The sequence below is a fragment of the Clarias gariepinus genome, chromosome 16, assembly GCF_024256425.1.
Source record: "Clarias gariepinus isolate MV-2021 ecotype Netherlands chromosome 16, CGAR_prim_01v2, whole genome shotgun sequence".
NCBI lineage: Eukaryota > Metazoa > Chordata > Actinopteri > Siluriformes > Clariidae > Clarias > Clarias gariepinus.
Window position 1 is genome coordinate 15708958 of NC_071115.1, and position 27309 is coordinate 15736266.

The 27309-nt window shown below is 37.9% G+C and overlaps 1 protein-coding gene across 3 annotated transcripts; it reads right to left on the reverse strand.

Annotated features, from left to right (window-relative positions):
- Positions 1 to 3049: 3049 nt before the first annotated feature.
- Positions 3050 to 21507, reverse strand: smarca4a (SWI/SNF related, matrix associated, actin dependent regulator of chromatin, subfamily a, member 4a). 3 transcript variants are annotated; one of them, XM_053514617.1, is made up of 34 exons: positions 21397 to 21507; positions 17054 to 17320; positions 16460 to 16592; positions 14734 to 15198; positions 14423 to 14521; positions 13998 to 14253; positions 13779 to 13905; positions 13421 to 13594; positions 13051 to 13224; positions 12794 to 12961; positions 12660 to 12707; positions 12197 to 12327; positions 11919 to 11973; positions 11576 to 11688; positions 11307 to 11454; positions 11047 to 11210; positions 10148 to 10214; positions 9928 to 10038; positions 9173 to 9415; positions 8957 to 9070; positions 8478 to 8585; positions 8312 to 8398; positions 8080 to 8126; positions 7815 to 7981; positions 7524 to 7687; positions 7186 to 7413; positions 6932 to 7009; positions 5663 to 5881; positions 5201 to 5463; positions 4926 to 5031; positions 4572 to 4673; positions 4332 to 4464; positions 4109 to 4248; positions 3050 to 3825 (listed from the first exon to the last, which is right to left on the reverse strand). In XM_053514617.1, the coding sequence occupies exons 2-34, from the start codon at positions 17273 to 17275 to the stop codon at positions 3793 to 3795; spliced, it is 4887 nt and encodes a 1628-aa protein (XP_053370592.1). In that variant the 5' UTR covers positions 17276 to 17320; positions 21397 to 21507; the 3' UTR covers positions 3050 to 3792. The 3 variants fall into 3 exon arrangements, with proteins under 3 accessions (XP_053370592.1, XP_053370591.1, XP_053370590.1); XM_053514616.1 differs by having other exon boundaries at positions 4926 to 5028; positions 12660 to 12710; XM_053514615.1 differs by having other exon boundaries at positions 12660 to 12710.
- Between the last annotated feature and the right edge of the window lie 5802 nt (positions 21508 to 27309).

Consider the following 27309-nt stretch of genomic DNA (forward strand, 5'->3'; position numbering starts at 1 on the left):
ATTGATTATTTCCTTCTGTGTCTGTGCTGTACATAATGCACGGATACAATGTATACATTTTTTTTTTTTATTGTTTATTGCAGTGGCTTTAACTCAAATACTAAGTGGCGTTAAACTCTTGTGAGGTTTTCTGGTAAGGTGTGTGCAAATTCAGATGAGCAAAGGTACCTGGAAGTGCAAAGTCACCTCCAGGCCCCATCATGACGTATTTCGTCACGCTATCTGTTGCAGTTGTGTACTGTTTTTTGTTTCTTTCTGGGGGCACAGAAGGATTTGAGATCAGATTAGTCCTTACAAAATCACCAGTGTATATCTGAGCCATTACAAAGCCATAAATAACTTAATAAAAGTTAAGTCTTTTTCCTTAATATGGGGGAAAAACATGCATTAATTTATTGTCCAAACAATTTTTTTTAATCATAAAGTTTGAAACAGATCAAACTGTCACATTTCTGTGGTGAAAAGCAAAAACAAAGTAATAAATGGAGTTCTTTCTTTATCAGGATTTTTTGCTAAAGACCACTGAAACATATTAATTTTATATACAGTATATATAATTTCTTTTAAAAAAAAATTGCACAGAGTAAGCTATATTAATGAAGTTATTGGTACAAGCTTTCAGCGTGGGTAAGTTGCAGTTGACAGTATGTGTACATATGAGAGATAGTATTGACCTTTATTTGAGAGCAGAACAGCTAATACAAAAAGTCCATATTATATTAGAGAACCTTAGCAAAAATTAATGTCTTATCTAAACCTGTGTCTTAGCAGTTCTACATGGCTGTTAGACTCACTGAGGTTGCAATGCAACAATCCTTTTTTTTAAACGACATCAAAATACTACTGGTTACTAGAATAAATAGGTCCAATCCAAATCCAACAGTAAGTAGGCATCAACCTGGACAAAATGTCTTCTTTTTGTGTAAAGTTCACAAATGAACAGCTGCATGGAGCTGATAAATATCCAGAATATTACTGAACACATCTGGCAAACTTTTAAGGTCCATCTGATTTCCACAGCTGTTTTCTAAATTTCCTTTAAACATAGTGCGCCATCTAGTGTCAAATAAACGAACACTCGTGTGTGTGTGTGTGTACAGTCGTGACAAAAAGTTTTGAAAATGACACAAATATTAGTTTTCACAAAGTTTGCTGCTAAAATGCTTTTAGATCTTTGTTTTAGTTGTTTCTGTGATGTACTGAAATATAACTACAAGCACTTCATACGTTTCAAAGGCTTTTATCGACAAATACATGACATTTATGCAAAGAGTCAGTATTTGCAGTGCTGGCCCTTCTTTTTCAGGAACTCTGCAATTTCGACTGGGCATGCTCTCAATCATCAAAAAATAAATAAAATTGTAACAATGCAAATTAACAAATGAAAAAAATCCTTAAACAATTTCAGCATTTTTTGTAAACTAGTTTAAAAAGCAGATTATAGAGGAGAATCAGCATCAGTGTCACAGTAACTGCAAGCAGATTTATAACTGCTAACATTGGCATTTGTCTGAACATTAAGGTTTGGAGAATGTTCTCTTAAGCGATCGTGTTTACCAGAATGTTAACACTTTTAAATAAACCACTTACTCACTAATAACCAAGCCTAAAAATATGATTATGGACATTTATATTATTGAATGAATTTTAAATAACCAAATTACAAGTCTTATTATCAATACAGTTAAATTTAGGTGCAGTAAAGGTGCAAAATGCTAAATGATCACTGTTACTCACAAGAGCTTAAGCACCAGTTGAAACAACAATGTTCTTTTTATTTATTTTTTGGTTCACATTTTAACTACAGGCATTTTGGAGACACCAGTTAGCCTAATCTGCATGTCTTTAAATTGTGGGCGGAAACCCACCAAGCTGGGGAAGAACATGCAAACTCCACACACACAGCTGAGGTGCGACTCAACCCCTCAACCCTGGAGGTTCAAGGCCACAGTGCTAACCACCAAGCCACCTCACCTATGAACCATTTAAGCATTAAAAAACAAATTGAGGCATAAACCAGTGAGAAACAGGTGCAGATGATGACAGATGATTCGGCTGGTGATTAGTATACTTGTGATGCTGAATGTCGAATTGTTGGAACAAACAAGTGGAGAGAGAAGAAAAAAAAAAAAAAACCTTTGTTCCTGTTTCTTTCATTTATTTGACATGCTTTACTTTAATATGAAGAAATGAAGGGTGGCTCAATTTAATAAGTTAATATAATCACAAAAACCTCCAGCTTAATTATTTATTGTTCGGATTACAAAAGAGGCAGTTATGTCTAAATACATGTTTATTTAAAAGGTTACTAGACTTGAAAGCAACCATTTTGTTGTAATTTGATGCAACATGCATTAGTAAGTAGTTAAAAGTTATGCAATTTGTTAGTTAAGTGAACACTGTGGTAAAAGTTCCATAAAGTTTTGGGAGCAGTTTAATAACCATCCTTCAAATTGTCAGAACACTATGAAAAGATGCTAAACACCAGCCTTTTTTTTGTTGTTTGTCCAACTTAACTGGAATTTTGTACTGTTAAAGTTTTTATTGGGCTGCTTTGCCAGTGCAGATGCAACACTGCTTTTGTTTGGTGTAAGGAAAATTTAGGTGTCTCACTGATTACGTAGAACATTTTGCATTTAAAACAATCATGATGAAATGTGGTAAGTATGAACACTAAGTAAAATCTCTTTCAATTTTTGACTCTCCCAAGTTGGGACTGGAATCCTACTGGACTCAACACAGGGACCATTTTTATTTTCAGAGGAAAGAATGGTGCAATATGAAACTTGCTGTACAAACGTCAGCGTCAATATGTCGTCTGATGTCATGACCAGTGCAACAGTAAACAGGTTAAGATTTTTCCCAAAGAATATGTAAATTTTTATAAATTATAAATGTAATAAATTACATTAAATTAAACTACATAAATAAACATTATTATTCCAGCAGAAGATTTCTAAGAAAATTTAGCTTGATTAAGTGCTGCAAAAGACTTGCACTGTTTGGATTGAACTTATGACAAAAGAAACCCAGTTATGGCCATAGGAGATAGTTGTAAGATGCCTTTATTATTGTCTTGGGAATCCAGTGACACTGACACAGTACTGAGTCCTAAGCGCTACTCCTCCTTCGAGCCAAATGGAGCTCAACAAAGGAAAAAGTACCATAATCCTGCTAACATTCTTAAATTAACCTTAGGAAAGAAATTGAAAGGCAGGAAATGTCAAAGTAAAAGAGAATAATGACAGAAAAACCCATAAACCTTACTCCTTAACAGACTTACAACATGCACTCTTGAGATGCTTTAAAAAACACAGAAGCCAGTGACAACTGTACTCTGCTCACAAAAACATGAAATTGCAGGAAAACACATTTTCCTGATAGTCCATAGTCTGTCAGCTAGTTATTCCACTGTCCACATTACTTTCATTAAGGAAAAAAAAACAACAAAGGAAAGAGACACATTCCTACTATATATAAACCGGGAATGCCTGTTTAAATAATAAAGTGTTTTTTTTTCTTCTTTGAATTCAATTGTCTGAGTCAGCACCATCAAAGCTGCACTTTGATTACATGGACCCACCATTAAAAACACTTAATTCTAGGGTTAAACTGTCTGCACAAACCTGCATAATGTTTCAGTTAAACCGTTTAGATTTGATGCGTCACTGAAAATTCATAGAAGGTATAACTAGGCCCTGTTATTAGGCCCTGTTGGTCCTGTAATGGTAACGTGAAACATTTTGTCTAGAACAGATCAGAGAGAAAGAATAGTTTGGTCCGTGTCGGGGCTTAATCTTCCTCACTCCCACTGGCAGAGCGCTCCTGTCAACATAAAATTAAAAGAGAAAAACATGGATTAGGAAAGACAGGAAATTGTAAGGCGTGTGAATAAATTAGCTATGCAAATACCACCACTTATTAGATCACTGATGCACTGATCTGATTGGTATCCTTGGCAATTTTGTGTAAAAGAAAGAATGGATTGCACAAAGTATAGGGAAGAAAAATTGCATCCCTTCTTAATAAGCAGTTCATACAGACTTTGAGGTTACTCAAAGAAACTCAGTCACTGTATAACTATTTAACACAAGACCAAGTGTGTTACCTCTTCCTGCTCCTCTTCACTGTCATCATCGCTTACTACTGGTTTAGGTCTTGAACCTCGACCAGTGCGTCGCCTGCCTTTTCCTCTTTCAACAGCTTTCTCCTTACGGCTCAGCTTGATCTTCACCTTTACAGAGCGTGCTACAAGACAAACACACACACACACGTTACTGTGCCTGTTACAGACTGGATTCTAGTTACAGTACCAGTCACTGAATTCTTACACTCAGACTCTGAGCCTTCATCTGCCTCCTCCTCCTCTTCCTCACTCTCCTCTCCGTCACTGTCCTCCTCCTTTTCGATCTTCTGCCGTACGCTGGTAAACACAGACTGAAGCACGATGGAGTCCTCATAGATCTGTTACATGCAGACAGAGCAGAGTGACTTGGCTGACAAACTTATTTGTGGTAAACCCATATGAGACATTTTACTAGGCCTGATCCAGATTTCACGGAGCATCTTACCAGTGAACCCTCCAGGTTGAAAGTCTGAGCGTTCTGGCAGAGCAGCATGACATCTTTCTCCAAGTCATTTAGACTGCGGTATTTATGACTCCTTATGCGTTCCTGCAAACCAACAGTCACAACATATATAATTACGCCGTCTTAACGGGAACAGTTTCAATGTTAGTTAATTTTCAATAAAGTGTCGAAAAATTCTTGTTATATAAATACAAACTATTATAATTAGTTTCCGTATATAAACGAATTTCCAAGTGTACAAATATATGAATTTCCTTGTGTACAAATCCATTGTAATGGACAAACAAGGAAAATAATATTTACCAAACAATTATTATGGACTTTTAAGTAACGTACCTTAATCTTGCGGAAATCCACAGGTTTTCGGATAAGCTCATAATACTCAGGCAGCTCTTTACGAGAGGGAAGCTGGATGAACACCTCACTCAGCTGTCTACCACTGCTGACATAAAGCAAGATCAAATATAATGCAAACATGACAAAATACAGAATTACATTTGTTTTATTGGCTACATTTAAACAAAACATTAAATGTATTGTCAGACATGCAGTTTAACCATCGGCAAGTTAGCTAGCAGAGGTCAGTAAATAGTGTTAATAGTACAGCTTACTTGTCTTTATACTTGATGACCGCATCAACAATTTTTTTCATCTTCTTGGTGAGTGATGGTGGGTTGGGAGAGAGTTTCTCAGCAGGGGGACGACCACGCTTCTTTTGCTTTTTACTGTCCTCATCCTTATCTCTGCCTCGTCCACTGGAGCTAGGCGTAGCTGGGCCTGGAAGGTCCAAGTCACGGTCTCGCTTCCTCTTCCGGGTCGTCTTCTTATGCCGTACTTCCTCTTCAATCTCCTCGAGTGTGCCCTCTTCTATAGCCTAAGGAGTGATTGAGACAAACCATAATTTTACCAAGTATTTAATTATCTAAAATAAATAAAACAAACAAACAAACAAACAAACATGCCTAAAATGCTTCAAGAAATGCAAAAAATTAAGGATAAATAAAATTAGCTAAGGAGAAATATATGCTTGCTACAAGATGTGGACCGAACAGGTTCTTATGCATTAATCTCACCTTAAGCCACTGTTTCTCAGTAAGCGAGTCACTGTAGTCCACCTCTTTCCTCTGCCGTGATCCACGACCAAACATCTTCTCCTCCTCTTCCTCACAGGTGAGTCTTTCTACCTCTGCATCGTCCTTCATAATCCAGGTGGGGAGCTCATCTTCCTCCATTAGACGTGGCCTACGCTTGGGGTTCCGTGCTTCTTCTCGGCGCCGGTCTAGATCCATGCGCTGAAGAGAAGCAGGTCATAAACGGAGAGGAACAATAAAACATAGCATGGGTGAAACAGCAAAATTAAAGACAACAGCACATAGAGAGAACACATGTAGGGCTGTATTACATAAATACATGTCGTGCATTGATGCACATCTTTTTATTTCCTCCATAATTTTGCTTGTGTCGTGGAATGAGACTTTATTTCTAAAAAAATCTCCAGCTGATTGACAGATGAGTAGTAATTCTTTAAACAAACCACCTAAAAAAAAATGCTGTGCTTACTGTGTGAAATGACTTACCACAGATAAGCATGCACACAGCATGAGCATCTCAAAAGAAAACACTCTCTGACCTTAGAACAAGTCAGCAGCCTTAGTATGTATTAGAAGGAGTTTAGTCTTATTGTTGGAGGGTGTCAGGACTTTGCAGCTCGAATTTACTGTGCATGTAAGTTATAGCTTGACAAGGCCATTTAACTGGACTACTGTCCTTGTCCCATAATACCAGCATGGCACCCCACTGCATTATCTGGGTGTGCTAGTCCAATTTTGACGTTTTATAAAAAAATAAAAAGGTTCAGTTTTAGTCAGGCTAACAACTAGTTGGACTAACAACTTTATTTAAACTTAGAGTGCCTAAGTGTCACTGTGCACTGATCAGTTTATTACAGCTGCTTATTAATTCCCGACACTTATTTTTTCATGTGGGGAAAATAAATTCATTGTATATCAATATAGAATTTCTATGAGAATGGTTGAAAAGGTTAAAAGTTTAACCAGCAAAGTCATGGTTATCTACTGGGCTGTTAAAAACAAACAAACAAACAAAAAAACTATTAAATCACCCAATCAGAAAATTTTAATTACTGGAAAAATAATCAACTCTATTTTGGGGAGGGAGAGTGAGAAGGAGAAATAAATAAAAAGATAAGTCGATAAGGATATAATTGTTAGGTGCAAAATAAATGTATACAAATGCAAACATGCGTTAATAAATAAAAATTTAAATACATGGGTGCAGTATGAATTTAAGAGATCTCAACAGTAATTAGATACAATAATTACCATGAAGTGATCAAACTCCTCCTCGCTTCTGGCAATCATTTGGTTGACAGTCTCATCATCAGGTACCTCATCTTCCTCCTGAAATAGGACAAGATTTCAAATCAGCAAACAACGATTTTCATTGATACCACTAAAATCTCTCCTCTTTATACATGCAAAGTATTTTTTTGCATAACAATTAGGTTACATACTATAAAAGGGAGTCAAACAATTTTTGTTTAAAAAAATAGACAGAATGAGTTTAGAGGCTCTACCTCATCCTGTTCTTCATGCTCAAGGATCGCCTGCAGGAAGGCTCTGCGCTCGTGGCTGGAAGACTTCTGGTCGAACATACCAGCCTGGATCACCTTCTGGTCCACGTTTAATTTGTACTTGGCAGCAGCCAGGATCTTCTCTTCCACACTGTTCACAGTGCAAAGACGCAAAACACGCACCTCGTTCTGTTGCCCAATGCGATGAGCACGATCCTGAGCTTGTAGGTCCTGCAGAAAACGAGCGGGACAAAAAGGAAAATGAGGTTGAGTGGTGCTGTGAATTGTGAGAAGATGTACGCTGTGAAAACTGTGAATCTCTCTCCTGGCTGTCCTCATACCTGATGAGGATTCCAGTCACTATCAAAAATGATAACAGTGTCAGCAGATTGCAGGTTCAGTCCCAGGCCACCAGCTCTGGTACTCAGCAGGAATATAAAGTATTGAAAGGAAGGGTCATTAAAGTTCTTCAGCAGCATGCCACGGTCCTCAGCCTTAGTGGTTCCTTTGTACATGAATTAAAACAATTATTTAACTAAAGTTAAACAGTTAAATTTTAAAGTTATTAAAATACATACCTACAACTTATTCAAATAGAACTATAATATGAAAACAAAGACAGATGAACTCACCATCCAGACGCAAGTAACTAAAATTTCGGTAGGCGAAATAGTCCTCCATGATGGTCATGAGTGAAGTCATCTGACAAAAAAGTAGCACTTTGTGGTTGGTTGCACGCAGCTTGGGAAGAATGCGGTCCAGAAGCTCAAACTTTCCAGAGGCTCGATACAAGTCTGGCCTGGAGAGAAGGTGATTAAAAAAAACCCAAAAGAAGTCAAATAGAGTGATAGAAGGAAGAACATGCATATTTATCTGTATGCTTATAAAAGAACTTACCCTTGAACAATACCTCCGGTAAAGCCAAGGTGCTCAGAGAAGGATTCCTAAAAAAATTAAATAATCATAGTAAACTTTACATAGCTCTAATGTACTGCTATATTGAAAGGATTTAGTGGTTGGACACTGTTTCCTTTATACAAAAATGCAATTGATCTTCATAGTATAGCAAAAAGGTTGGCTTATACAGTAAAAACTGTTAAAAAATATTGGCTTATGTCTTTAAGCATACCTCAATATGCTGAAACATGTATGGGTGGTTACAGATCTTTCGCAGCTGCATGATTGTGTTCATCAGCGTCTTGGTTCCACCTTTACCCTGCAATACAGAACACACATTACTGATTACCCCTCAAATATACACTTCCTTTTTGGTTGCTGTTGGTTTCCATCATTACCTTTTTGTCTTTCTCAGAGCCATCAGTAAGCAGGACTCCTTTAGCTTGCATGTGTCTGTACAGTACTCTCTGAAGTGCTGACATGTCGCACTTGATCACATACTCAACCTACACCGGAACCAATATAAATCAGCAGAGTTATTGACTGATTTCAAGTCAACACAGATTTTTTTTAAGCACCATATGTAACTTTTTTTAAATGCTCAACAAACTGTTACTATTCAGACATTAAATAAAATCCAATAATAAGTAAGAAGTTAGCTAGTAAGTAGAGTGGTGACTAAAATTCAAAACAATAGATTATGGATTTAATGAAGACACTTAGTGCTGCTGTCTATACAAACAGAAAATACTGAATAATGACTACAGGCCTTGGTGCTGAGTATAATGCAACATTCCAAGATTTTTTTTTTTTTTGACAAAACACTTCAAGATGAAAAAATGCAAACATGCATGTAAAAAAATAAATAAAAATAAACCTTCTCAGGCAGCTGGGCCTCTACTTCTTTCTTGAGCCTTCTGAGCAGGAAGGGGCGGAGCACTTTGTGCAGACGGCGAATGATCAGAATGGTCTCTTCCTCATTGAGATCAACCTGCAGAATGAAAATAATAAATAACCATCATTCTGCCTCTTTAAATTTGCACAACCACATATGAAATGATATCATAACCATGACACAGATACAAAACTTTACCTTTTCACCAGTCATGGCAAATGGGGCATTAAACCATTGCTCAAAGGTGCTGCAGCTTTTGAAGATTGTTGGCAGCAGAAAGTTGAGCAGGGCCCAAAGCTCAGGCAGCTTGTTTTGCAGAGGAGTACCCGTGAGTAGCAAGCGCCTGGGGGCAAGGTAGTGTGTGTTTAGAACCTGAGTCAGCTTACAGTGATGATTCTTCATACGGTGACCCTCATCCACAATCATGTACTTCCAGCGGAGCTGAAAAAATAATGATAAGCTTACTAAAAATCATATGCATTTGAAAATACTATAAACACCACATATACTGTATCCTGCATTACATGAGGGAGTGTTTGAGTCAAACCGGGACATGTGATCAATTCTCATGAATTAAAAAGTAAAACTTGTTGACATTTACAGAAGACTTCAAGCATAGTGCGTTGATAAGACTCTTAGCCACATTAAAACATTTGAATGTCCCCCCCACACACACATTTCCACATGGTTGTGTTATTAACGGAGTTACTGCATTTCCAATGTGAAGGAGGCAGTTCGTAAGCAAACTTTCTACGATGGTATCCAAGAACGAGTGAAATGCTGGGATAAGTATATTAGTGTACCAAAATAGGTTAAAAAGTTTGTTTTTACTTTAATAAATGTATTGTTATTATGAACAAGCACAAGCCACAGCTTGACTTGAATGCCCATCATAGTTTCATCTAAACAGAAAGAACAATGGTACACATATGTGCTGTGTTTGATTGATCTACCTTGGCCAGCACGTGCTTATCTTTGATGATGTACTCATAGGTGGTAAGAAGCACATTGAACTTGCCACTGCGTAGAATGGGAATAAAAGACCGTCGAGCAGCAGGAGAGCCCTGAAAAGACAAGGAAAAACAGTGAACCATGGAACCACAGAGAGAGAGAGAGGGCAAGAGGAAGACAATGCTCTCTTCATTTCAGAAAATAGTAAATAGTCTTAATCACCTTATAAGAGACTTTGACCACAGATGGAGCCCATTTATCAAATTCATAAACCCAGTTGGAGAGAGTCCTGTGAAAAGAAAACACTGACGTAAAAACAGACCAGAAACTGTTAAAAGCTTTTAGTTTACTTAAAAGCCGTTTCCACTGCACTTACCAGAGAAACTCACAGACATCTCCTTTTGTCATATTTGACTTGCATTTAAAGAAGCTAGGCTTTAAATTCAAAAGGTGTTAGAAACCTGACAGTAATGGATGTTTCCGCTCTGGCATGCCACCTAGGGTAAGACTGTTAAAATCTCCAGATGTGCATAAGACAAGAAGGAAGCAAGTGCGTAACTGGGGGGACATTATAACGCTCAAACGAAAATTAAAAGAGGGTTTAAATTAGAATGAATAAATGAACAAACAAAGTTCATTCAGAGTCTGTGATTTTGTTCACTCAGAGTCTGTGCAGTTGGAGATGAGGGCAAACTTTAGCATGGAGGAGTAGAGAAATAATAAGACACACCTGTTGCTTATCTGTATCAGTTATATTACCAAGCTGTTTTTCTTTCTTTTTTGCCCTGTGAGCTGAAACAGAGTGCTTTGTGTGCACTCGTGTGTGTGTGTAGATGAATGATAGCCACTGGAAAGCAGCCAAGACCCTGTTCTTTTTGTTTATGCATATTTTTAAACAGTGAAACATGGACATACAACAGCTACCACAGTTCACAGATTTCTTTCACAGACAGCTGAACTTGCTACATCATCATCATTTGTCCAATAGGTTTGGGAACCCACTGGAATAATGTAAACTAGGAAACCAAAACAGCTGTGCTGGGAGCAATACTGAACTGTTTAAAATATATATTTATTGTTTTAATAATTTCGAGACAGGATCAAAACTGAGGTGAACTTACGAGAGGGGTACGATTATGAGGAAGGGTCCATTGAGACGTTTGTACTCCATGAGGTAGGTGATGAGTGCGATGGTCTGGATAGTCTTTCCCAAGCCCATTTCATCCGCAAGAATGCCATTTAGATTATTGTTAAACAGAGACACAAGCCACTCCAGACCTTTTATCTGGCCACACACACAGAGCAAGAAAAAAAATATTCTGGTTAACATAATATAGTTAGTCTTAATATTTGAGCATCTATAAACCCTGCTTGCCTGTACCTGGTACTGTTTGAGTGTCCCATTAATCAAGAGTGAAGACTGTCTGTCCACTTTCTCAGTTACTGCGTGTGCCACTGCGTAGTAAGATTGCAGGCCTATGTTGAACTGAGCATTACCATACTCATCATCCACATCCTGCTTAGCATGGCTGCACGACAAAGAAAGAGATATTTCTAGCAATTCAAAGCAGAAAGCATCTTATAAACTCAACACCCCCCCATAATATGGACTTTTAAGACGACATAGGATGAAAACCGTTGTATACTCACTCAATAATATGACGTGCATCCACTTCAGACACATCCTCACTGTCAGGATCTGGAATTTTCTTCTTCTCCTCTGCTGGGGCCTGGGATGGTTGAGGATGCTCTTCGTCGTCTTCCTGCAGGGCAACAGGGTGGTGTGAATAATAAAGCACACACAGTAATCGTATAACAGGATGTCTTAATAGATTATGTCATGTTATCAGCAAATGCACAGCACAGTTAGCGACTTCTGCTAGAGACAGTTCAAGGCTAGATATCATCAAACATGCTGTCTGCAGTGCGCGTGCACAACTAAGAGTACAAGCACATGGACATACACAGGAATATAAGGACAGACTATGATTACCTCATCTTCATCTGAGCCACTGTCTTCACTATCAGACCGTGGTGCCACTTCATATCTACAGGTACGACATGAAAATTTTTTTTAAAAAGATAAATAAAAGAGAAAAATTTGCAGCCAAAAAAAAAAAAACATTAACCAGCATTTCACCTCCTGGTGTGTTTAATATTAAACTCAATGAATATACATTTAAATCTTTAAATGAAAAAGAAGAAAAAAAAAACCCGCCTGTACCTAGTGTTCATGGCAAAAGTGACCTTTCATCTCACACGCATGCTTACCCAGGGTTCATCTCCAGCCAGGCCTCCAGCTGGTTTGCTTTGGGAGCATCCACACCAGTCAGAATCTTGCCGCTGTCCACATGAATGACTTTCACGGGGAGGTCACTCATCTGACTGGTCTCGTCCAGAGGCTGCAGGACAGGGGAATGTTAAAACCAGTTAAATCATGTCATGCAAACAAAAGGCAGAAGCTACACTACTGAGCACTGAAAACAGGACAATATCTAAAAGCTTTAAACAAAAACTAAAGTAAAGCACTATTAATGCTTCACAGATACAGCTACTATTTCCTTATATAGTAGAGGTGAAGCAGACAGGGAATAACTTGTAGATGTGCTGTTACATGTTTCTCCAAATTTCCTTTTACATTTAAGTTAATTTGCTGCTAGACAAAGTTTTTTTTACACTTTTGATCTGTTAGTATATACACAGTAATGAGTACTATTAAAAGGAGAATGCTTACCTCTCCATCTGGTCCCAGTACTGGAGCTCCAACCTCACCATTGTCTGCCTTCTATGACAAATAAAAATGACATTTTAGGCAACAATTAAAACATTATTACCAGGTGCGCGTTATAAGATAACCTAAAGTCCCACCTTCTTTTTCTTTTTCTTCTTCTTCTCCTTGAGGGCCTGAACAGCCTTATGGGCACGCACAAGCTCTGTGAGGTTGGCCACATACTCATCTGTCTGCTGTAGCAGGTAGGCCAGACGCTTATCTTTCTTCTGGTCAATCAGCTTCCTATAACCCTCCTCATCCTCTGCCTAGGGGACAGATTGGGAATATGCTTAAACGTGGATAAAAAGCTAGACTGTTTTAGATTTTTTTTTTTTTAAACTGTTTACATGCTCACCATCAGCCTACGCATTCTCTCCTTCTCGATGCGCTCGTTCTCTTTTTTCTGCTCACGCTCAGTGTTTGCATGGTAGGTGGACACAGCTTTGGTGAGCTTCTGAAGTTTTCCTGTGATGGAGCGATGGTACTCTTTAAAGTCTTTAGCATGCTGAAGGATACTGTTGAGATATTCCTGGAGAAAAAAGGAAAGAAAGATCATGTATTTTCTTCAGGCTTTATAAACCAGTTGCCTGCAGTCACGAACATTCAACAAAATAGTCAAATTGAAACCACAACCTATACAAAATTATACAAAGCTCTAGGCTAAAAATGCCAACCAAATTCTACATTCAGTTGTTGCATAAGCCTAAGATAATATATCCAAGTACCTGGTGCTTTTGACGACGTTTGCGCTCTTGCTCAATCTTCTGCTGCTTCTCCAGTTTCTCTGTGATACGAGCCTCACGAAGAGACTGTCTCTTGCTTCGTTTGTAGGCTTTGGCATTGAGTGCTGTCTCTAGGGCTGTGTCACGTCGCATACACACTACTACCTCCTGTCGCAGCTGTGAGAGCAACAATCATTAGAGGTTAACAAAGATTCACGCTGCTAGACACATGATGCATTTCTGTTTTTTAGCATGTAACTATCTTTACAAAAACATAAAGTATTTGATATGATAGAAATTAAAAGCAGCGGCTGGAAGACAACATATTTTTTTTTTTTTTAGATATGACAAATTAACCTACCTGTCTCTGAAAGTTAAGAAGTCTCAGGGCCTTCAGCTCAATGGTGGCTTTGGTCCTCAGGTCTACTGCTAGTGAGCCAGGAATGTTTTCTAGCTCTTGGATACGATGGGATATACGAGCTTGTAATCTGACAAGAAGAAGTGATTGGAGAAGTTAAAGGACCAAACACTTATAATAGGCATGCAAATTATTTTCCTCATCACTCCAATTCTCTCTCACCTGTATTCCCTCTCCTGTAGAATCTCCACAGGATCAAGGCCACGGGGTTTCTGGACAGGCGTGATGCGGTTTTGTTTAGGATGCAGCATCATGGGAGGCGGCTGAGCTGGTTGGCCTGGAGACTGGGTCTGAGGGGGCATGACAGGTGAAGCGGCTGGGGGTACAGAGGGTGGGGCAGGGGAGGGGCGACCGGTAGGCTGGGGCGGGATTAACTTCTGAGGAGCACTGGCTGGGGCAGCAGCATTCACCATTGGCCCTATGACACACAAAGTTTAGCACACCAATAAAATCTCACACAGTTCTTACTGAAATCTAAGCCAACACCCTCAGGATCATAGTGCTTTGAAAATAACATGTACCTAAAAAAATCTAATTATCACATAATATATAAAAAGACTAGAATAAAAAGACTTTTCGGTGCTCACCCTCAGGCCATGATTTGGGTGGTCCATTGGGAGGCTGTCCCTGCATACCTGGGGGAACTCCGGATGGTCCTGGAGGAGGCATATTTGGTCCTACCATACCTGTAAAAGGAGACAAAGGCATCTGGTTTCTATGGGTGTAATCCATGGACCATGCAATAAACAGCAGCATAGCAGTTGTCTTTTTAAACTGTTCTAACCTATATTTTGGTTGTTTTTTGTATAGTGACAGGAATAAATCTTAATATCTTAAACATGTTTCTTTTATTTCTCTGTGCAGTAAAGGAGTAAAAAGAATAAAAGAGCAGCATTACCATGTGGTCTGTTGTAATTGGGGCCAGCTGGGCCAGGGCCTACAGGTCCAGGAGGACCAGCTCCAGGTCCTGAAGCAGGGGGCATATTGGGCATTCCTGGCTGCATTCCTGGCATTGGCCGTTTGCCCTGCACAGCCATCTGCAGGTGATCAGGCAAAGCCTGGCCACGAGCCAGCATCTTGTATGCCATGATCTGTGCACGGAGCTGGTGCAGCTGGTTTTGGTTGAATGGTGTGGGGCCTCCGGGGCCTCCCGGGCCACTAGGACCCGCAGGCCCGCCATTAGGCCCTGTGACCGGACCAGGTGCAGTACCCCCACCTCGATTTTGCTGGCTCATAGCCTGAGGGTCACCACCCTCCATGGGCACACCAGCAGGGCCAGAGGGCATCATTGGGCCAGAGGGAGGGCCATTGGCAGGCACAGGACTGGGAGCATGTTCAGAGCCACCAAGGGGAGAGGGATAACCTGAAAAAATTAAACACACAAGGTCAAAGAAAACTATGAATAAACAGTACCAGTCAAAAGTGTAGACACAACTCCTGATTTCTTTTCCACATCTGGTGATTTTAAGTCTATAAAATAACACAAACGGAATTAGGTAATTAAGTATAAACAACAATTAATCGTTATTTTAATATATGCCAGTTCTGGCAAAGTTGTTGCAGAAACAGTATAATCAAGTGCATTTGCAAAAACCATTAAGCACCACGATGACCATTAAGACGACCCCAGGAAAAAAAGACCAAGTCTTGGCTATGTGGTAAGGAAGAACAGCATTCAGGTCAACTTTTATTTTTCTCCTCTTACCTTTTTGTCAGCAAAGTAAATAAAAGGGTACTCAGACATGCTAACTTGTAGCACTGTAGTCTGTCCCTCTTGCTAACTAAGCTTAGCAGTGCAATTCTTGGTCTGTCCATGTTTGCTTGCTTGACATGGACCGTGTTCTATGGCAATTAGGGATGAGAAGAAACACCATGAACCTTCTGATACAATTTTATCCTGATATCTAGGCACCAATTTGTATGGTAACTTTTATTAATATTAAATATTTTAATTTTATAAATATCCAGATATTGTTACAATTTTAAACAATTAAAATTGTTTCTACCACACAGGATGATGTGCTGTGTAAATAGTTTACAGAACACTAAAAAATTTTATACTACAACAGTTGCTTGACTTTGTGAGAAAGCAAACAAAAAGTCTGTTGCAACGCATTTAGGCCTTCAGTTTTATCACAGATATTTGGACTAGCAGTGTCAGTTTATCAGTTTAACTGCACAGTGGCTTAATAAAGACTTTACTAAGAGTTGCTTTATTTGCAAAGCAGTTTGGGGGTTCAGGCACTAGCAAAGCAGAGATAAGCTTCAGACATGGGGCATTCCTAGAAGTTCTGTTCAGACAGTACTCTGGGACATTGCCAGGTAGTCGTATCGGTACTGGCAAGTACCCAAATGGACGGAGTTATATTCTTACTCAGTCTGACAAAAAGTGATTAGTGCACTCCTAGATTAAATAAATTATGAACTATAATAGAGAGAAAAAGAAGAAAAATACTTTGGGTGGAGAAATTCTGTCAATCAATAAAAAAACAAAACAAGGAAACTGTAGAACCACTACATGCATACAAGATTTCCCTCTTGGGCATAAATCTTCATACCACAAGTGGGTAATTAAAAGATACCTCAAAATGCAATATTAAAACTACACCATGTTAAGAATATACCTTGAGAATGTTGGTCCATGGGACTGGGAGGTGGTCCCATACCAGGGTGGGCACCCGGTCTCATGCCCATTCCTTTCATCTGGCTGTAGCGAGGGTCATCTGGCATGCCCTTCTCTTGCATGCCCTCCATAGGCTGTAGACAAAAAGAAAAAACAGGTTTAAAGGTTAAACAATTATATTAGTTGACTAAACTAAAAAATAAAATTAAAAAAAAGGTAGTAACAATAAAACACAATCTGCAAATACACTTAGAACAAATGTGACAATCATTTCTATACAAAAATAGAACCTTAAAAAAAGGTAAAAAATAGTAGTTGAGTGCATTGTGGTCTTATAACAGTCAATTGTTTGAAAAAAAAAATGGAATTGAACTTTCTAGTAACTAGAAAAAGAACATAATCAAGCAAGAAATGAATGTAGCCATAAATTACATGACAACTAGAGAATTATCACACATCAAATTTAGAGTATAAAGGAGAAAACTATATAGTACAAAGTCTCCATCTCGTTAATTATTAACACCACCTCCCAAAATAAATTTGTCACTTCCTATGTACAGATAAAGACCTTTGTCATAATTTTGTAAAAGCTCACCTTGTGCATCTGATGCATATTTTCCTGTGCATATCCTGTAGGCCCCTGTGGAGGTAGGTTGTGTCCTGTAGGGGGTGGTCCCGGGCTGGGGCCCATCATACCATGAGCAGAGCCAGGTGAAGGTCCTGGACTTGGACCCAGCATGGCCCCTGGAGATGGACCAGGGCCTGGAGAAGGGCCGGGCCGAGGAGTCCCTCCCATAGGGGGGTCCGGAGTGGACATCTCTCAGCAAAGCCGGGAGAACCAAAAGGAAAGAAATGTATTGCTCTGCACAGAAAATGGTAAAGATCAACGGTTATAGCTTGGCTTAACGAATGAGGCAAAGTATTTTGTTGAAATGATAAAATGTACATAAATTATATCACTTCTAAAAACAGTGAAATGACAAAATGACAACCAACTGCCCTGCAATTTATTAAAATGGAGGTCTAAGGCACCGAGTGTCTATACAACAGCTTCAAAAAATATTTTTATTCCAGGACTAATGGATGCATTTAAATTAATGCAATTGGCTCTTTTTTAGATTTATCTACTTTTTAAGACCATATGTGTGATTGTACTGTTTGTGAGAATTTTAATTAGTGTACAGTGTATTGCTGCACAAGATGTTAGTTAGAAGTACAGCATTTAGGCACCATATCTTTAGCACAACCTTTGTTATAAATATTTATCATGCCTATATTAACTAGGTTCAAAACCATTTACTATGTCCAAACATACATCCAAACTCATTAAATGAACGAATGAATGAATGAATAAATAACATGACAGGAGATTTGCCTGCCTGTAAAAAAAGAAAAAAAAGACAAAAAAAACATAGCAAAACAGGCTAGTTTTCAAACAGAAACAAACAAAGAAACAATGTAGGCTTCTAGGTTTTACACAGTATGGTATTTTTCTTTTTAACTGTTGTTATAACCGTTGACAACACGTGTGTTTTTAATCCATACTTAAAATGTTTATTGACAGAATCTAACTCTGTTGAGATTCAATGGTTTCCTGTTCTCTCAGTTTGCCAAAACATGCTGAAATTCCTCTCCATGGCACAAAGGTGTGCTGTATAGTTACTAGTGGATAGGTTTGACCCGTCTGTGAACCCTTCCTCTGCTGCTAAAACAAAAGCTTTTGTTTCGCCTATACGTTTTTTTTTATAGAAAACAAACAGCTTTTTAGTATCTAATATGCTATTATAAATTAATATGTTTTGGGCCATTTTCTAATTTAATTTACATAGTTACATTCTGTGATTCTGGTTCAACCAAACTGTTAATAAATGTTCCATAAAATTTTTATTTATTATTTTGATGAGTTACACTGATGAGGAAATTCCATCATGGTACAAACTGTCTTGGATCAGTTGATGATTAATTATAAATTAAAGATCCCTGTCCTAAAGGTTTTTCTGTTAGTGGTTCTTAAAAATAATTTAATTTTTAGTTAATAATTTTAAAAAAGGTTCAGCATAATAAATAGTCAGTCATGTCGTTTTTAGAAAATTAATCAATATTTTGTTAGCAATCAGTAGAGTAACAGTGGGAGAGAGATGGGCGGACAGACGGGCACAAAGCAACTTTCAAAGGGAAATTGTAATGGTATAACAGCTAGTTCACAGATAAGACAAGATACAAACAAATATGATATAGCAGAATATTAAAGGCTAGAATAAAATATTTTAAAAATCACTATAAGAAAAAGGGTATACTTTATTTATACTTTAACTGTTTACAATAGTGCAGTCAGGTTGGATAATAAAACTCGCACATTAAGATGTATTAATTAGGTAAAATGTTACATAATAAGACTATACTATTTCTGTGTGCATGATGATTGCGTACTTAAGTACCTGTACATAAGGTGCACCAGCAAGTTGAAATATTTATAAAAAAATAGAGAATGAAAGCACATGATCAAATCAGTGTAACCAGGTGGGCAGCCTAAGATACGGTAGATTATAGTGCATTAATGAGAACTTAAAAGATGAACATTATAGTTAATAAATTAAGAAAGTATAACCACTTATTTCTATACGATGTCAGATAGAGAAGGGAATTACCAGTCCCAGTCACCGCCCGATACGATATCACTACTCCTCGGGGTTTGCCAGGTGTGGAAATAGTTTAGGCAACAACCTGTAGAATTATCAAGAAAATGGCAGTGTTTTACCCAACTAAAGTCAGGAGCATGTTGTTGGTCTTTCGGCTGCTCCCGGCAAGGGGTTGCCACAGCGGAATATTTAGTCCGCACTACAACTTGGCACTGGCTGGGAATCGAACCCTTCCGCATGGCAGGTGAAACACCCACCACTGAGCCACCAGTGCCCCTAAAGTCAGGAGCATGTGTTGAGCAATTATGGGAGTGCTCTCAGATTCTAATGGGACTAATTATCATGTGTAATGAGTCGGTTTTGAAACAAATTTGTAAGCAGACATAAAATTACATAACATAAAAAATGTGTTTCTGTTGCACCACGTAGAAGTAGAATCGTTATATCCAACATGGTTGAACAAACTGAAAAACAGCCAATGACTGATCGCCAGGTGCGTCCCTATTATAAATGTAATAAAGCATTTAAAAAAAATCTATTTGGGAGTCACTTTGGCGATACATAAATCCAACACATAAGAATTGCAATTTAATAACAATGTCACTAATGTCAGAGAAGTAGCTCCCTCTCTTAGCTTGTGATTTAACCTGGATGATTATTCAGTCCGCTGTAAAACTAAAGAGGAGCGACATAATCCCAGCTTTTCAAAAAACTGGGTAGAGTGAAAGAAGCCGAACACCCTTAACCGCTGTCTGCATGCCGAAAAAGCAAAAAGCCAGCAGAAGCTGACCTAGTATATAAGCTAGCTATGCCTGAAATTATATAAGGAACATTTAATAACAAATACAATTTTTCTTTTTTGGTAGAAATAAAAGAGATTGTGAGTTAAATCAGTGGCATTAGTTAATAGTGCTACAAATGTAATGGCATTTTTTTTTTATTGCAATATGAACCACTGCAATAATTTAATTTATTACAAATAATATAAGCATAGTCTTTATATATATATATATATATATATATATATATATATATATATATATATTATTTATTTTATTTTTTTTTACAGTTTGTGAATAATTTACGTACTTGTTTATATATATAAAACCTTGAGGTGAAAAAGTAAATATTGGCAAACATCCTCTTAATGAGAGCATTTGTGCCATAATTTGAAGCCTATATACACACGTTTGAAAAAGTAGTACAGATGATAGTTACGTATCGTATTTTTAAATAAATGTCAAAATAATCGCGATGTGAATTTTAGGATTAAATCGTGCAGCCCCCGTAGTTAGTGTAGTTAATTCAGCGTTTGCTGATATGATTAGTTAGCACAATTGTTAGCAAGTGTTTAGATAGATTTGTAGAAGAATAAACATAAAATTAACTTTTCTAAAGAAACATAAGTTAACGTTCATAACTTGTGATTTACCCCTACGCATTAAAAAGTTTTAAATACTTAAGCAATAATCACATTAATCAAATAACCTCTTTATCAGCCTGACATAAGCGCTGTTACCGAGCGACCCGGCAAGTTATTTATAAATTCAAAATGTTTGAACCTTACACAGTGTGACTTCCGCCAAGCTTCGTTTTTATACAATTATTGACCAAACAAACGATTTAAAAAAATACAATATGAAGTTTACCAACGTGTAAAGCAAGGCTGAGAAGGAACTAGCTAATGCTAGCTACGTGAAAACAGGCTTAGCAAGCTCATGTAATTAGCCAGTTAGCTTCAGCTAACCGTGGGAGTCCATTGGGACGGAAAACAAGACACAAAACAAACCAGATGCTCAGTTTAGTGTTTAGTCTTTATCTGGGGACTTCGTTCCATCGAACTATTATAATTATAAAACATGTTTGATGGTAAATATTACACTTTTAAACATGCGCTTATACATTAAAAGAGTTAAATAGTAAACGTAACCGGTTTGTTAACGCAGCCGGCCATGCCGTCCTCCCCCACCAGTCGAGTTAAACGCTTTAGAAAGGGTAAAAAAATAATAATAATAATCAAAGTGTGAGTAAATTGTACTTTTCCATCTGTTTGTACAGCGCTCCTTCAACACTCTAAACTCAGTCCTGCCTTCAAAGCGCGCCTCCAAAACTACATTCATTCATTTCTTTCTGTCGGTTAGGACATCATGTCGGTCTCACGAAGCCCCAAAGCAAAACGAGATCACTTCAATACACCAAACTTTTTTCACATTTCCGCATTTTATTTCTTTAAACACATTTTAAACCCTCCAGTGTTGTTTTATGTGCTGAAGTTATGAGGACGCCGTAAACAACTTACATTGTGTGAAGTCAGGTTTCGCCGGTAACTCCCCCAGTTTTCTTCGGCTAGCTATCTCAGCTAGAAACAAAGAGCAGCTCAGGCTGTTCCGTTTCCCCCCTTTCGCTCGCTCTCCTCCCCCCGCTATGGTTAGGCAGAGCCTGAAGCCGCCATTGCGCTTCACTAGCGCCCCCTTCCCCCCACCAACGAGAGCGGAGACATGACGCATGCGCGCAGCGAATAGTCAGCGCGAGCGAATAGGGGGATGGGGACGCACGCTCTACATGCAGAGTTCTATTAATAACTACATAGAAAATAATATAGGTAACAAATGTAATGGATTCTTTATTCTTGGGAGATATCGTGTCTGTACTAGACATGCTCTTGGTATAAAGTCATATAGTAAATGTATTATTCTATACTACTAGTTGGTGAGCCTCTACACCAGGCATTACTAAATAGCGGACTTGAGGATCCGGACCGCATTCCGTCCCAGATGCTTTTCTATATTAGTACGCTATCGCTGTTTCACTCGAGGTGGGCGTGGCTATTCGCGTCACTCAACGGAGCCAAACAACGTAATAATTCCCAGAAAATGAACGCAGACTGTTAAAAACTGAACCTTTACAGATGAACAGACTGATAGGTTTATTACTGTTTATTACTTTTCATTTAGACTTTAATGCTGTCTTTTTATCTCTTGTTTTATTATACTGTTCATTTTTTCTACCTCATATTCACCTTGATCTGGCATAACCATCAATCACTATCTTCCATAAACATTTACCAGCTTGCTTTATTTTATGATCGGTTTCCCCCATGAGCTTGCTTGTACTTTATTAAATGCTAAAGGTTATGATGGCAATAGAATGGGCTGAGAAGTTTAATCAAAGGAATGTGGTAATTTGCAATGTCTCAACAGCAGCACTTATTATCATTAGTACAGGTATAACCAGAAGTCAACAGGATCTTGTGTATGAAATACTGTTAGCTAACTCAAAAGCAAGACAAGGGAAAAATGTTTGGGTCAGAGCCCATTTGTCCAAGTTGTCAAAAGAAGCAACCAAAAAAACTAATTGTAGTTAAAACCAAAAGTGAGACATTTGCATTCAATACAGGACAAATGAAATGTGATAAAGTAAAATCGGAAAAAAGTATTAGCAGAATAAAAACTTGTCACAGCAATGCTAAGCATGTATTGTTCTGGTGCAGAAAATATATGCAGGAGAGGCTAGATATGGTGGGCATATAGATATAGTTCTAGCTCCAAGAACTAGGGAGATTAGAAAGCAATGTTAAGATTCTTTAGAAGAATAGGAAGTCACCGATTGGGGAAAGAAGGCTTAAAGAACAGAGAAGCTGTGGAGAGTGCGAAGTCTAACTGAATGCTGAGTGGTAGTGAAAGAAAAACCTGTCAGGAAGAAAGAGTGTGTAAAAGTACCGGATAAAGCAGACGAGGAGATTAAGACACAGAACAAGTCAAGACAAGATTAGGGAAGGAAGCATTAGACATTTAAAAGAAGGCTGGTCTGAAAATCGGCTTTAAGAGAGGGAGAGTGAGAACTACAGTTGCCAGTAATGTAACCAACCTACTGGATTCCAACAGCAGGTAAAAAACAAAGAAGAAGAGGAAAACTGAACCTTTAAAGATGAATAGACATATATATATATATATATATATATATATATATATATATATATATATATATGTACTGAAACTGTGGCGATAATAAAAAGCAGTAATGTGAAGCGCCACTATGAGACAAAACACAAGTCGTTAGAGCAAACATAACTGCAGTGGTCTGAGGTGAGGGCGTGTAAAATATCCGAACTGAGAGCCCAGTATGACAGAGCAATATGAGACCTTTCACATTAATTTACAGCTCAGCAGCATGCAAATGAAGATTGACTAAAGATGAAAGATTGTTGTTCGTATTCCGTACAATTACAAGGAAATATACAAGGCCATCGAAGTTCAAACTAGCCACATGTTTAACATAGTTGGTGAAAATTGACAATAAATATTATTGTAGTGCTATGGAAAATTTCAATTACTTATTTTTGAACCATGCCTCAAAAAAGATTTTATTGACCGACCATTCTTAAATTTTAATTTAGTACCCCTTATCTACAGGGTTTCTCATACGTCTCAATACATAGAGGAAATAAATATAATTAATCAATTATACACTGAAGATGGAAAGTTTTCAGACCTTTTTAAGTTTACACTTGTTTCACACAACTTAAAATTGACTTAAATCTTCTTTTTTTATTGTTGTACATGCAATTCTTTGTTTAGTTGGAATGTTTGACTCGGGATAGGTATTCATTTTTTTAAATCCATTTTTGGGCTCTATATTCACTCGTCTTGTAGGCCTAGTCACAGAAAAATATTCCCACAGCATTGTCCTGCTATCACCATGTTTGATTGTAGGGATGGTATTAATGATATACTGTGCCTGATTTCCTGATTCCTTATACAGTGGTGTGAAAAACTATTTGCCCCCTTCCTGATTTCTTATTCTTTTGCATGTTTGTCACACTTAAATGTTTCTGCTCATCAAAAACCGTTAACTATTAGTCAAAGATAACATAATTGAACACAAAATCAAAAGTTAAAATAAAAAGTTTTTAAATGAAGGTTTACTTTATTAAGGGAGAAAAAAAACTCCAAATCAACATGGCCCTGTGTGAAAAAGTGATTGCCCCCCTTGTTAAAAAATAACTTAACTGTGGTTTATCACACCTGAGTTTAATTTCTGTAGTCACCCCCAGGTCTGATTACTGCCAGACCTGTTTCAATAAAAAAAATCACTTAAATAGGAGCTACCTGACACAGAGAAGTAGACCAAAAGCACCTCAAAAGCTAGACATCATGCCAAGATCCAAAGAAATCAGGAACAAATAAGAAAACAAAAGTAATTGAGATCTATCAGTCTGGTAAAGGTTATAAAGCCATTTCTAAAGCTTTGGGACTTCAGCGAACCACAGTGAGAGCCATTATCCACAAATGGCAAAACCATGGAACAGTGGTGGCCGGGTGACCGAAATTACCCCAAGAGCGCAGAGACAACTCATCCGAGAGGCCACAAAAGACCCCAGGACAACATCTAAAGAACTGCAGGCCTCACTTGCCTCAATTAAGGTCAGTGTTCACGACTCCACCATAAGAAAGAGACTGGGCAAAAACGGCCTGCATGGCAGATTTCCAAGGCGCAAACCACTTTTAAGCAAAAAGAACATTAAGGCTAGTCTCAATTTTGCTAAAAAACATCTCAATGATTGCCAAGACTTTTGGGAAAATACCTTGTGGACCGACGAGACAAAGGTCGAACTTTTTGGAAGGTGCGTGTCCCGTTACATCTGGTGTAAAAGTAACACAGCATTTCAGAAAAAGAACATCATACCAACAGTAAAATATGGTGGTGGTAGTGTGATGGTCTGGGGTTGTTTTGCTGCTTCAGGACCTGGAAGGCTTGCTGTGGTAGATGGAACCATGAATTCTACTGTCTACTAAAAAAAATCCTGAAGGAGAATGTCCGGCCATCTGTTCGTCAACTCAAGCTGAAGCGATCTTGGGTGCTGCAGCAGGACAATGACCCAAAACACACCAGCAAATCCACCTCTGAATGGCTGAAGAAAAACAAAATGAAGACTTTGGAGTGGCCTAGTCAAAGTCCTAACCTGAATCCTATTGAGATGTTGTGGCATGACCTTAAAAAGGCGGTTCATGCTAGAAAACCCTCAAATAAAGCTGACTTACAACAATTCTGCAAAGATGAGTGGGCCAAAATTCCTCCAGAGCGCTGTAAAAGACTCTATGCAAGTTATCGCAAACGCTTGATTGCAGTTATTGCTGCTAATGGTGGCCCAACCAGTTATTAGGTTCAGGGAGCAATTACTTTTTCACACAGGGCCATGTAGGTTTGGTATTTTTTTTTCTCCCTAAATAATAAAAACCATCATTTAAAAACTGCATTTTGTGTTTACTTGTGTTATCTTTGACTAATAGTTATGTGTTTGATCAGAAACATTTTGTGTGACAAACATGCAAAAGAATAAGAAATCAGGAAGGGGGCAAATAGTTTTTCACATCACTGTATGCCATGTACAGTACTTAAGAATAAGTACTACAGTGTACTTATATAGACAGGTGAGTGCCTTTCCTAATTTTGTCCAATGCATCACATTACAGGCAAAGAGGGACTCCAGTCAATTTGTAGAAGCATTTCAAGAACAACTGATAGGAGTAGGATGCACCAATTGCAAGTGTTATATCAAAGGGTCTGAATACTTATGTAAATAGGATATTTCAGTCATTTTTTAAACAAAGCACTGCAAATATCTGTTTTTACCTTGTCCTTGTAAAATATTGTGTGGGATAATTAGAAAAAAAGGATTTGACTCTATTTTAAGATGTGTGCGGAAAAAAAACCGTGAAAGGCTCTGAAATCTTTACTCCAGATGTGTTAACTCAACTTTTTCATGAGTAGGATAGCCAAACTGTGTTTACAAAAAAAAAAGTCATTTAGAGAATGTTTTGTTAGTTTTGTTAAAGTTATGTTTGAAAAAAAGTATGGAGACTTCTGGGTCATCCTGTAATTCTTAACTTCAAAGTCTAAATAAAACAAAATGGAACTTTTTTTGGCACATGCCTTGTGAAATCTGAATTCGAGTACAAAAAATACATAATAAACTTTTATTTAGCTTAATAAAAAATCAGTAATAAAAAGATTTCATATCACACCTCTGTGAATCTCTTGTCATGATGTGAATAAAATCTTTGGGAGGTCAATTTAACCAGTGATTCTCCATCATTTGGTTTAGTGGTATTATCTATGGTAGAAAGTAGGTGGGATGGTGGTGTAGTGGCTAGCACTGTGGCCTCATACCTCCATGGCCAAGTGTTCTGAGTTCGGTCTTCAGGTCTGTGTACGTGGAGTTTGCGTGTTCTCCCAGTGCATGGTGGGTTTCCTCTGGGTACTTTTGTTTTCTCCCACAGTCCAAAGACATGCAAAGAAAGCCAATTTATGTTTCCAAACTTCAAAGTGTGCATGTGCTTGTACACTCTAATGGACTGCCAGTGTGTGCCCCACTTAGTGCCCTGAATCCCCTCCCCCCGACCTTGTATAGGATAAGCAGTATAGAGAATGAGTAAAGTATCTATGGCAGGCATGAAATGGCAAATGTTTTTAGACATCTTTTCGTAAATCTGACAACAAATTAACATGTCACTTTTATGTCTGAATGAGCACCTTGTTAACCTTTCCATTAAAAGCAATGATCTTGGTTGGATCTAGTAATATTCCTAGATGACTTTCAATTTGGCTGAATGGTACGCAGTTACATTAAGACACAGGCAGACTCAAGTTTAAGATCTAGCTATGTAGCATGTTTTTACATGCTGTATAAAGGGGCCCACCAATCTCCACAGTCTTCTCAACTCTACTTAAAAAAAGCTGTAAGTAAGCCTTGTTGCCAGATTAGGAGACATTTACGCCCAGCTTGGCTACTTGTTAACATCTTTGGACAAATTTTTGTTATTTTCAGGAGAATTTTACAGAAAATAAGCAACAACAGCTCTGAAGGTTTATATTTAACCCGTACATATGAATGGCAGTTTTTCAGCATTGCATAAGTGCAATCTGGCAACAGTGGTTGTGACCTAATCACAGACATTATTTGGAAGATACTTATGTGACACAAAAATGTCCGGAAATTGGTCTAACATTATACATCATTGATGTTATGGAGAATCTCCTAAGTATAGCATTTATTGTGCCCATGCCCTGGCACTACCTGTCATGGTTGTAAATATGTCTAAAAGCAGGCATTAATAAACTAAACTAAAATATTTTTACCCAAGTTACAGTAAAGGTTTCTCATAAAAAAATATGTTCCTGTTTCTGATTTACCACATTAAACTATTAGATA